Source organism: Bidens hawaiensis, unplaced genomic scaffold, assembly GCF_021521415.1.
Source record: "Bidens hawaiensis isolate Kalapana, Puna unplaced genomic scaffold, B.hawaiensis_p1.1 tig00020780_1, whole genome shotgun sequence".
NCBI classification, from domain to species: domain Eukaryota; kingdom Viridiplantae; phylum Streptophyta; class Magnoliopsida; order Asterales; family Asteraceae; genus Bidens; species Bidens hawaiensis.
Genome location: NW_027493197.1, coordinates 133,342 through 144,326, shown reverse-complemented (window position 1 = coordinate 144,326; position 10,985 = coordinate 133,342). Strand labels below are relative to the sequence as shown.

Genomic DNA, 10,985 nt, shown 5'->3' with positions numbered 1-10,985 from the left:
TATCAAGATCAGCATTCGTCCATACACATTCATATCTAACCATACATTATAAAGGGCGTTTCACCCTACATTCCTCGGATATTATTAGGGTCCGGTCACCCTTCATCCTCGGATATTACTAGGGTCCGGTCACCCTTCATCCTCGGATATTAGTAGGGTCCGGTACCATTCATCCTCGGATATTAGTAGGGTCCGGTACCCTTCATCCTCGGATATTATTACGGTCCGGTACCCTTCATCCTCGAATATTATTAATTAAATACTCTTCCTGACAATACGTGCAATCTCCGAAGAGCGTTCACGTACCATTAACATGTCATACGTTCATTACGCATACATCATATATATTATACCTGTTCTGAGATACTTTTTCTGACAATACGTGCAATCTCCGAAGAGCGTTCACGTACCATTAACATGTCATGCGTACATTACGCATACATCATATATATTATACCTGTTCTTAGATACTTTTCCTGACAATACGTGCAATCTCCGAAAAGCGTTCACGTACCATTAACATATCATACGTACATTATGCATACATCATATATATGCATACATGCATTTTATCTTACATCATACATAGCAATCACATCTTTAGCTACCACCTGATGGTACATGCAATATCCGAAGATCGTTCACGCACTGTCAAGCAATCATCATACATACATCATACAAGGCATACACTTACCACTTGAGGTAAGTGTATTAACTATCACATCGAGTATGCACACAGTCCCGAAAACATAACAAGGAAGTGGGGCTAAAAACTCACCTCAATGCGGTTGTTCCCTTCTTGAGCTGTGCACGACTAACTGTATAATAATTATACGTTTTAGTAAACTATCACTACACATATCGCCTTTCTAGTTTAATTATTACCCTCAACGAACGGGGGTCCGGGGGCAGCGCCCCTGGCAGCGGGGCTCTAGGGGCGGCAGCCTCTAGCGGGGTCCAAGGGGCAGAGCCCCTGGCTGGGGATCATTAAATAATTTACTTAAAATCCAAGGGCTTCTTTGTAATTAAATCATTCTTTTCTAAGTCCAGGGACTGTTCTTGTCATTCTGCCAAACTCCTAGTTCGTTACTTATCCTTAACGAACTGACTTGTCATGACGAACTGGTTATTTAACGAATTGAACCCTTCTAACGAACTGGACCCTTAACGAATCAGTCCATAGCGAACCAGTCTATGTAACGAATTGGACCTTTCAATTCGTTATCTTTTAACTATAGCGAATCAAGGGTAATTCGCTATCCTTTCCCCTTACCGAACTGAAGTTAGTTCATTATGTTTACTTAGGCGAATCTGCTAGCGAATCACTTTAATTCGTTGATTATTCCTTAGCAAACTAGGGTTAGGTTAGGGAATGTCAGAACATTCCCTGACATCCCTTAACCTCGTACATACTTTTCCGGCGCCGCCTTTGCCGGAAGGCCGCCGGAAAACCGCGAACACATCGGAAAAACGAGTTTTAACTCGTTTTTCACGGTTTTTCGTCCCGTTCGATCCAGATCTGAGCTAGGGTAACCCCTAAGCTCATCATAGGTTCGGTTTATACCCGATTCCACCCGGATCTCGTGACTTAAACGGTTTAACGGTGTCGGCTCGTCGTTTCGTGTTTATATCTAACGGGTTTAACTCATACAATAAAATACTATCATACCTTGGGTCGGGATCAGTTTCCTTCTTGGTTTCGGTCTAGAGAGAGAGCTTAAGTGTGTGTTTTGGGAGGTGTATGGAATGTGTGAAATGAATGATTAAAGGTCATTTAATGACTTATATAATTATGGATCATGGGCTTAAGCCCATGGTCCTTTCCTCTTTTTTTCATAGCCCAAGTCCATAACCCATATCCATTTAACCCAACACTAGCCCGACTCATAATAACTTGTATTTTAATTTATTAACCGAAACCCAAAAAACGGGATGTTACATATAATATTTAGAACTGTGTTTATGAGTAAATCCAACGTCAAAGTAGGGCACCGGGACCGAGGCCTTACAGAATGAAAATAATTTGAAAAGGTCATCAATTGCATCATTTGATGATAAACTGAAGAGGAAACTAGTGGATGTGTTTGACGTTAATGATGAATCTAGCATGACAGCAATTAAGTGTAAACATCATATTTTGAAGAGAAAACCAATGTGTTTAGTGGTGTTGTTAAAGATGGAGTTGATGACAAAATGACATGTGGTGTTAAACTTGTAACTCTTAAGTTGGAGAATGTTTCAGATCGAATGGTTATGATTACCATTTATTGATTAATAAATAAAGATAATGATGTGTTTTTATTGTTAAGTTTTAAGATTTGAAGATTTTTTTTTATATAGAAATTAATTACCTTTGTTTGCTTATTGTACTCATGGTATAAGTTATAAAATATTTTAACTTTTCATTATGTCATTTATTTTTGTTAGTTTTCATATGTTTTTGTATTTGAACTAAAATAAGTTATGATGCCTTTTAATTCATGTGAAATTATTATTTATATATCAATACAACATTTGTATTTCATTTAATTTATATGATTTTACATATATATTACGTTTTATATATGTTCTCCATCCGTGTGTTAGGGGTGAGCAATTCCTGAATCAATAACCGAAAACCGACGAAACAGAATTGAAAAAACTGAATTAACCGAACCGCACCTAACTCTTCATTTTTTTTCATATTTTCAAGCTTTTTTTTTCTCTATTTCATGTATTATATGTATTAATTGTTTAATACTATCATTTTCATGTATTTATATCTTCATTTCATGCACTAATATCTCAATTTTATATATTTATACTTTCATTTCAAGTAGTTATACCTTTCATGTATTTAAGCATTCATTTTATGTATTTTTAAGCAAAATTTTAGCCCAAGTTTGATATTGGTTATTAACCGAAATTAACTGAATCGAACCGTTCACACCCCTACCGTGTGCAACATGGGTACTATCCTAGTATCCGTATATTATAATTGTAATAAATGTGTACACCTAGTAAAATAATATAGTTGCAGGCCGTGTATTTACTATGTAGGTTCCTTGATGGGAGTAACCACGTTAAAATTCTTGTGTCGTATTGTTTATTTTTTGTACTGCGTGATTATCATGTTGTTAGACCATTGAGTTCGATGGTGTTGTATTATGTACATGCTCGTGTGATCGACATAATTTTGTCCACATGGTACCATGATAGAATACATCATGCTAACATGTAAGAAAGGACCCGCCGAGCTTATAATGGACATGATTTAGGGGATTTTGGTTCAGCTTGACATTTTCTTGAGAATTAAGAACAGGTGGACACTTTCTTGACAACTAAGAGTGAAATGTGTACATTTTGAGGATTGTCTAATTAAACTAAGGGTGATATATAAGCAGAAAAGTGCATATATGGTGATGTTTGAATGCATGTTAATTAATTCACTTGTTGGTATTTAATCAAAAGGTGTCTATCTTCTTTATAACCAATCGTCATCATCATTGTTTATAATCATGGATCACAAGTTATATTTAAAGAGCACCAATCAAGAATACTCTCTCTGAATTCTCCAACCCTGATGGAAACCATTGACTTTATCATCTTATCAAAGATGTTCACGATTAATTTTACATGATTATGGTTCTTATTTCAACTTGTGCCTCTAGAATATAACCAACAGATTAGGGAAGGAGGGCGTCTTAAGAAGTAAACATAGCAACTGTGTTTAACCTTTTCCAATATTTAGAAAAGAAGTCATGTAACGAAGTGCCTTATTTGTACAATTGGTAGTTTGGTACTTCGAACTTGGAAGGAGCATAAGTTTTTGCAGTGTTAATAAACTGAAGATACAAATCTGTAGTATTACAAATCAAACAAACATTCACAAATTTGTATAAATGAGTATATTTTTTAAAAAGTAGCCAGGGAATTGAAGTGATATTGAGTTGAATCCAGTATTATCTAGCAAATTAAAACTGATAAACATATAATCATAAATGAAACATGAGTGTTTGGTGACTTAATAAAGAACAAAATAGCCTTTTTTGAGGACAAAACGAAAACTAATCTCCTTACAGAACAAAGAAAAAAAAAAAAAAACGGAAACTAATCAATCCTTAAACCACTTTATTTTCTTGATCATCATCCTTGTTTGCATTCTTTTCTTGATCATCATCCTTGTTTGCATTCTTAACATCCCCCATCTCTTCATCAGCCACCGGAACAAATCTTTTCCAATACGGGTGTTCCTTCCATATTCCGGCCATCTCTTCAATCGGAATTCCCTTCGTCTCTGGCAAGAAAAAGTAAACCACAGTCGTCATTATCACCACCCACACCAAAACGAATATAAACAATCCAAACCTAAAAACAAACACATGAAAATACATAAGATAATATATGAATATACATATATATATATATATGTACAATAATATAAATTTATATAAGTGTAGATTATAACAAAATTTGTTTTACCTAAAGGCACATAACATTGGGAGGAAGATTTGTGCAATGAAGAAGGTGAAGAACATGTTCACCGAAACATTAACACTTTGCGCAGCCGATCGGATCTCCAAAGGAAAGATTTCACTAGGCACGAGCCAACCCAACGGACCCCAAGACCACGCAAACCCCGCAATGTATATGCAAATGGCTAAAACAACGAGCGCCGAATACCACATCTCAAGCTCCCCAGGGTTCCCATTCAATCCAAACTTGATACCTATTGCAATGGTAATTACAACCTACAATAATAACACAAAAGCTTATAGTAAGAACTTACATTAACAACAATATAAGACGTATTAATAATTCAAATTCTTTACCTGACACACCAACATTTGAATGCCACCTTCAATAAACCTAAACCTTCTTCCATACTTATCAACCAAGAGGATTGAAACGATTGTTGCTAACATGTTAACAAAACCGGTGATGAGAGCAGAAAAGAGCGACGCGTTGTCTCCAAACCCCATGGTTTTAAACAAAACCGGAGCGTAAAACATGAAAACATTCATGCCGGTTAGTTGTTGGAAAAACGGAATAGCAACTGCGAAAACCACTTGTGGTCTATACTTTCGCTTTAAAAGATTAAGCCACGGGTTTGTAATCTTTTTAGATTGTTCACTTGCTTCAACGAGATCGTTGTACTCTTCATCGACATTATCAACACCGCGGATTCTAAGTAGTCTTTCTTTGGCTTCTTCAAGCTTTCCACGTTGAATAAGCGAGTTTGGGGTGTCCGTGAGTGTTAGTGACCCGATGATAAAGATTATAGCGGGGACGATAGCACCACCCAAACTCAAACGCCAGCCCCAGCCGCCCTTGATCTGGGCAAACCCAAAGTTTACGGCATTCGCCGCGAGAATCCCGACGGTGATCGAGAGTTGAAACAGCACGTTGCATGCGCCACGCCACTTGTATGGAGCCACCTCCGAAAGATATAGAGGCACAGACATTATATACAAGTATATAAACAATAAACATAAGAACATAAAGTTGATAATATTGAGAAAAAAAATTCTAATAAAATAAATACAACAAAATGTTTTTCTGTTTTTAAAATTAAAAATAACATTAGTAAACTATACTTGTGTTAAAAGTAATAAAAAATAATAACGATATCAATAATAATAATAAAAATATATTCATCATATGTATCTTTTTCAAATAACCATAATAATAATTATAAATAAAAATATAATTACACTTACAATGTTTTCCAACAATTTTTCAACAAAAGTAGATAATATATTTAATAAATGTATTATTTGTTTTAAAATTTTATTGTTAATTTAGCGACGTGTTTCAACAAAAAAGATCATATTGTCCCAAAGGAAATTGGTGGTGAATAGTCACAGGTTGTTCTCTAACCAGATGCAGTCGTATGGAACAGAAAAAAGAGATCCTCGTCGGCAACTGGTGGCGAATAGTCACAGGTTGTTTGAGAGCTCACCGGTCACCGTTGATGTGCCACTTTTGTGGCTCCGATTTTGTCTTTTACAGCTTCGATTTTTCTTAATACTTTTTTCTATTTGTTCAAAACCTCACCCAAATTGTAGAGAATTTAGATTCTTAATACTTATTTCTATTTGTTCAATTTAGCTTTCCTTATATATATGTATGCACTATAGTTAAATAATAATTTTTTTTTTCAACAATATCCTTCATTATATGCTTTAACTTTGAATTATTTTGTAATTTCAAAGCCATGATGATCAAAATCAAGAAGATTCGATTGATTCTTGATCATAAAGATGGTGATCTGATCTTTGGCTATGGTTTCACAACCCCCGCAAAGCGGGGGTCGAAATACTAGTTTTTTCTTTAATTTGCTTCATTCAAATACACCCTAATACTTTCAAATTGCACTTCATTATTAAATTTTTCACCATGGTCTTCAAATAGAACAAAACAAAAAAATTTACACAAGCTTTGTTGATTTTGAATCTTTCTACTTAAAATTTTGAATTTTTTAAAAGCTTCATTTTTGTTTTAATAAAGTATACACCATGTTCTTAGCTTTATAAGACTCATGGACTTGTGTATCCTTTTTGCATGCATCATAAAAATAACAATCAAATTTCAATTAGGCACATCTCCCACATCTCTGACAAGATTTTTATTTGATAACTTTTGAAGTAATTTCATATTAGCAAGTCCTAATCTTCTACGCCACAAAGTAGAATTTTTAACTATAGATGCTATACTCACCAAGTTGATAAGTATATAAACCATTTTTCCTATGACCATTAACAAGTATTTCATCATCTTTCCCTATGATGAATTTTCTCTTATTAAATGTCACATTTGAATCATTATCACATAGTCACATTCAGATCATGATCATCTTTCCATATTATGCATTTTCTCTTGTTAAATGCCCTCCACTGAAAATGCCAGACAATATAAAGCTCTCTTCGTTCAAACAGATTAATAATAGAGCCAAGAGTTGTGAATTCTCTTGGTTAAATTCGTATTGATTCTTTTAACTAGAAGTGGAAATGTACTTTAGTGGCGCCATGCTAGTCATATTATAATGTTACTTTCGCCGTTCAGAAACAAAAATAACTTGCTTCCAACAACTCTTTGAATTTTTAAAATAAAAATTATTTTCCTATCTTTGAGTTACATATTTAACAACTATTGTTGTTACTATTTTTATGTAAAACATAAGAGATAATAACACAATCATATATATATTTGAATATACTTAGTGTTATGAGATATGTGAACCCTAAACCGTGATTATTTACTTTGGCTACGATATCATAACTTACTCCTAATCATTTCTATAGAGGTAAGGTACCAAAAAAACCCAAATACCCTTAAGAAATACCCGCGGGTCAATCAGAAGTCCCTCATAAGGCACCCGCGGGGCATATAAACCATCCGCACAACCATTTGAGGAAAAAACACCCTCATAGCACATGCGGAAGCATCACAACATCCTCAAAAGTCATCCGCAAGAAGGGATATCCTTCCGTGTAAATAACCACGAGGTAATGCTCTGGGACAGCTGTCAATAACCAATTACCTTCTAGAAGACTTGCCAAGATGCTTTCTTGGGCAATACATGACCTTTCAGCCAATCAGCCAGTGACACCTGGCAAGGTCGTTATAACCGTGGACATGGCCAATACTGCTCCATTAACCAATGATAGAGAGACACGTGTCCAGGTTGTTATACATGCACATGCAACGTATAAGCTAAACCTATCGTATAAGGACACACGTCCAGACGGTTATGAGACATCTTCTAAAGGGACAGCTGGCCCAATCACTTCCCCACACCCTTCGGCTTTAAATACCCTCTCAATCATCATGAGGTATTCATTCACTCCCACTGAACTCTCTCAATTTACTTAAGTACTTTACTCTCATCAGAATTGTACTTATTCTCACACCGGAGGGTGATTACGGAAAGACCCCCCTCTTGTCATTCCCGTAACGAGCTCACGGTGTCTGTTTTGCAGGTTCACGTCACTGGACTTTGGGCAAATATGTTCATATCGTATTAGCAGTCAACCGTATTCTACCCTGTGGACACATTGGATCCAGGACCCGTAATCGGGGAGCGGATCCGTGTTTCTTCATTGGCGCCATCCGTGTCTTTGTTAGAACAGCAGAAAAACTTTTTCTCCTCGTTTTCTTTACGATATGAATCAGTTACCTAAAGGGCCGACGGAGAATCAAGCACAACCTCCACGTGATCTCAACCTTGAAACACGTAAAGGAGCAACATCTGTGTTTGCTCGAATTTCGACCCCTGTTGCATTAACTAACACCGTCAACCCAGGAAATTTTTCCTTGGGTGGTTCGACAGCTCGGGGGTTGTTTGCTCAACAAGAAGGTGTCACTTTGGTAGACGCCGGAAATGTTGTTACACAAACTACTGACTTGGGGCATGTCACAGCCCCAGGGGGTTCTAACTTGAGGAATTTAGAACGAGTTGCAAGAGAAGTTCACCGAACTCAATCGGAGTTAGGTTTGGCAGAAGATTCTAGTGATTCTAACCCAAGAAGAGCTCACCGTCATAATTTCAGAACTGAAGAGACTTTGTCTCCGGACGAATGGCTTCGTGTTCAACAGGATAGTTTGAAAGCAGAGTATGAACTTCGGGTCCAGAATGAACGTTTCCATGGCCGTACCCTGACGTACGATGAGCCTCCCAGGAGATCTATATCTCCTCCCATAAGGGGAAGCCACATTCAGTACAGTCAACCACCGGAGCGGAATTTGAGCGAGACCCGGAGGTTACGTCCTCGTCCCCGTATAGAAATGCGAGTACCATCCTATGAAGACGAACTGGAGAGGTATGACTCAACTTATTTCCCGGAAGGTAGTTTTTACAGCGGGGATAACCGTCTTCCTTCGTACGGAAGGACTAGATATCCTTGCCCAGTTGTTCGCCATGCGGAGTATCATAGCAATGCTGAGTATGATTTTTCCAAACCATATCGCCCGGAATCTTTCGCAGAGAAATCAAAATTTATTCCGAGCATCGCGACAGCTCCATTCCCTATTAATGTAAAGATTCCAACATCCGTTGGAACATATAATGGAATGACTGATCCTAGTGATCATGTGTTAAGGTTTGAAGCAGTTTGAGGAGTCAGTGGTTGGACTCTTTCATATTGGTGTCACATGTTCGCGCTAACATTCACCGGGGCGGCGCGGGAGTGGTTTGAGAAATTGCCATGTGGAAAGATTACAAGTTGGAAAGACTTTGTAGCAAAATTCTCTCAGCACTTTAGTCAACAAAAGAAACATACTCGTGACCCTTCGGAAATACTAGATGTTACAAGGCGGAATAATGAGTCTATTGAAGACTTCATTACTCGTTTTACTAACGAGAGCCTTAACATCGGAGGAGTAAGCGAAGATATGCTACGGGGAGCATTCTGTAAGAACGTCCATAGTGATGCCTTGATCCGTACTCTCACAGGAAGAGATGGAATGCCCGAATCATGGGACGGAATCATGAAGGCATCAAAGTTGTTTGCAAGAACTGAGAAAACTCTAAGTTCCAGTAGTAAAAAACAATCACCAAATATTAAGTTTCAAACTCCGAGACCGAACAGGCAAGCTAAGGGACCAATATGGTCAAGACTTCAGCCAAGTGCGGAAACATCTAAGCCTTTTGATGCAAGGTCTTTGATCGGTAACAAAGGTAAACGTAATTTTTCAGCTCGTTCCCCTAACAGTTGGACCCAGTTATCAAAGACTCCCTCAGAAATTCTCACTACGGAGAATTTTACTTTCCGGAAGCCTCAACCAATACCACGGAAGTCATTCCTTGATAACAAGAAACACTGCACATATCATAATGATATTGGGCACAACACGAATGAATGTGTAGCCCTCAAAAATGAAATTGAAGCAGCTGTTAAAAATGGTAAACTCGAACATTTGGTTAAGGGCGTACGAGCAGGGACTGGAAAACCTCCCGCAAAGGACAGCCAAGGCCCAGCTAAAAGGCAAGTCAAAGATCTGAATGTCCACATGATTCAGGGGAGACATTCGAGTAAAGGAAAAAGGAGAGACTATTCAGACGAAGAATGGAAGAACGAGCCCGTTATTTTTCCTCGGATCAAAGGGGGCCCATGTAACAAAACCCCGCTAATAATTACTGCCGAATTAGGCCATTACCGGTCACAATATGTGTTCTTTGACACAGGCAGTACGTCTGATATTATGTAAGAACAGTGTTTCGAACAATTGGACGAAGAAGACAAAGAAAAACTACAACCAATTCATGCCCCTGTTTCTGGTTTCGAGGGAGAGATAATGCACCCGCGCGGTGTTATTACTTTCCTGGTCACACTAAGTGACGGAGTACGTTCAAGAACAGAAGAAGTTGAATTTTTTGTCCTACCAGCAACTTCTAAACATGACATTATTTTGGGACGAGAGGCGATCGGAGACTTCAATGCCCATCAGTCCACAGCCCATGGTGCAGTAGGAGTTCCAACTCGCACTGATGTAGCGATAATTCATGTAAACCGACATTGTTTTACAACCGAGAGTTCAAGACCAAGCAAGGTCCCAAGACAGGCTCAGAGGACCGAACCTGAGAAATGGGTTTTGAATAAGAAGTTTCCGGACCAGACAATTACAATAGGACCTGCTATTTCGGAGATAGTGAGAAACTTTTTAAAGAAATTATTGACCAAGAACATTAACATTTTCGCGTGGCAGCCCGCGGACATGACTGGTGTCCCGCGGAGCATTTCAGAACACAAGTTAAAGGTAAATCCGTTGATCACCCCAATTGTGCAAAAGAAATGAAAGATGGGCCCGGAACAAACAAAGGCCATGAATGAGCAAGTGCAAGATCTTCTTCACGCTGGAATTATATGAGAAATTAAGTACCAAACATGGGTGGCAAACCCAGTAATGGTTCCAAAAAGCAACGGAACGTGGAGAATGTGCATAGATTATAAAGATCTAAACAAAGCATGTCCGAAAGATTGTTACCCACTTCCGGAGATCGACTT

General features: G+C 37.9%; 1 protein-coding gene and 2 pseudogenes across 1 annotated transcript; 1 reads left to right on the top strand and 2 right to left on the bottom strand.

The window, feature by feature from the left end:
* Positions 1-4,100: 4,100 nt before the first annotated feature.
* On the bottom strand, positions 4,101-4,667 carry LOC143561707 (sugar carrier protein C pseudogene; annotated as a pseudogene).
* Positions 4,668-4,790: 123 nt separating this feature from the next.
* On the bottom strand, positions 4,791-5,444 carry LOC143561705 (sugar carrier protein C pseudogene; annotated as a pseudogene).
* A 3,688-nt stretch (positions 5,445-9,132) lies between these two features.
* LOC143561704 (uncharacterized) lies at positions 9,133-10,188 on the top strand. Its single transcript, XM_077049704.1, has one exon. The coding sequence runs from the start codon at positions 9,133-9,135 to the stop codon at positions 10,186-10,188; it is 1,056 nt and encodes a 351-aa protein (XP_076905819.1).
* The last annotated feature ends 797 nt before the right edge of the window (positions 10,189-10,985 follow it).

What these genes read in the sequence shown, in the direction of transcription:
- LOC143561704 (XM_077049704.1), top strand. Translation starts at nt 9,133, where the DNA reads ATGTTCGCGCTAACATTCACCGGGGCGGCGCGGGAGTGGTTTGAGAAA.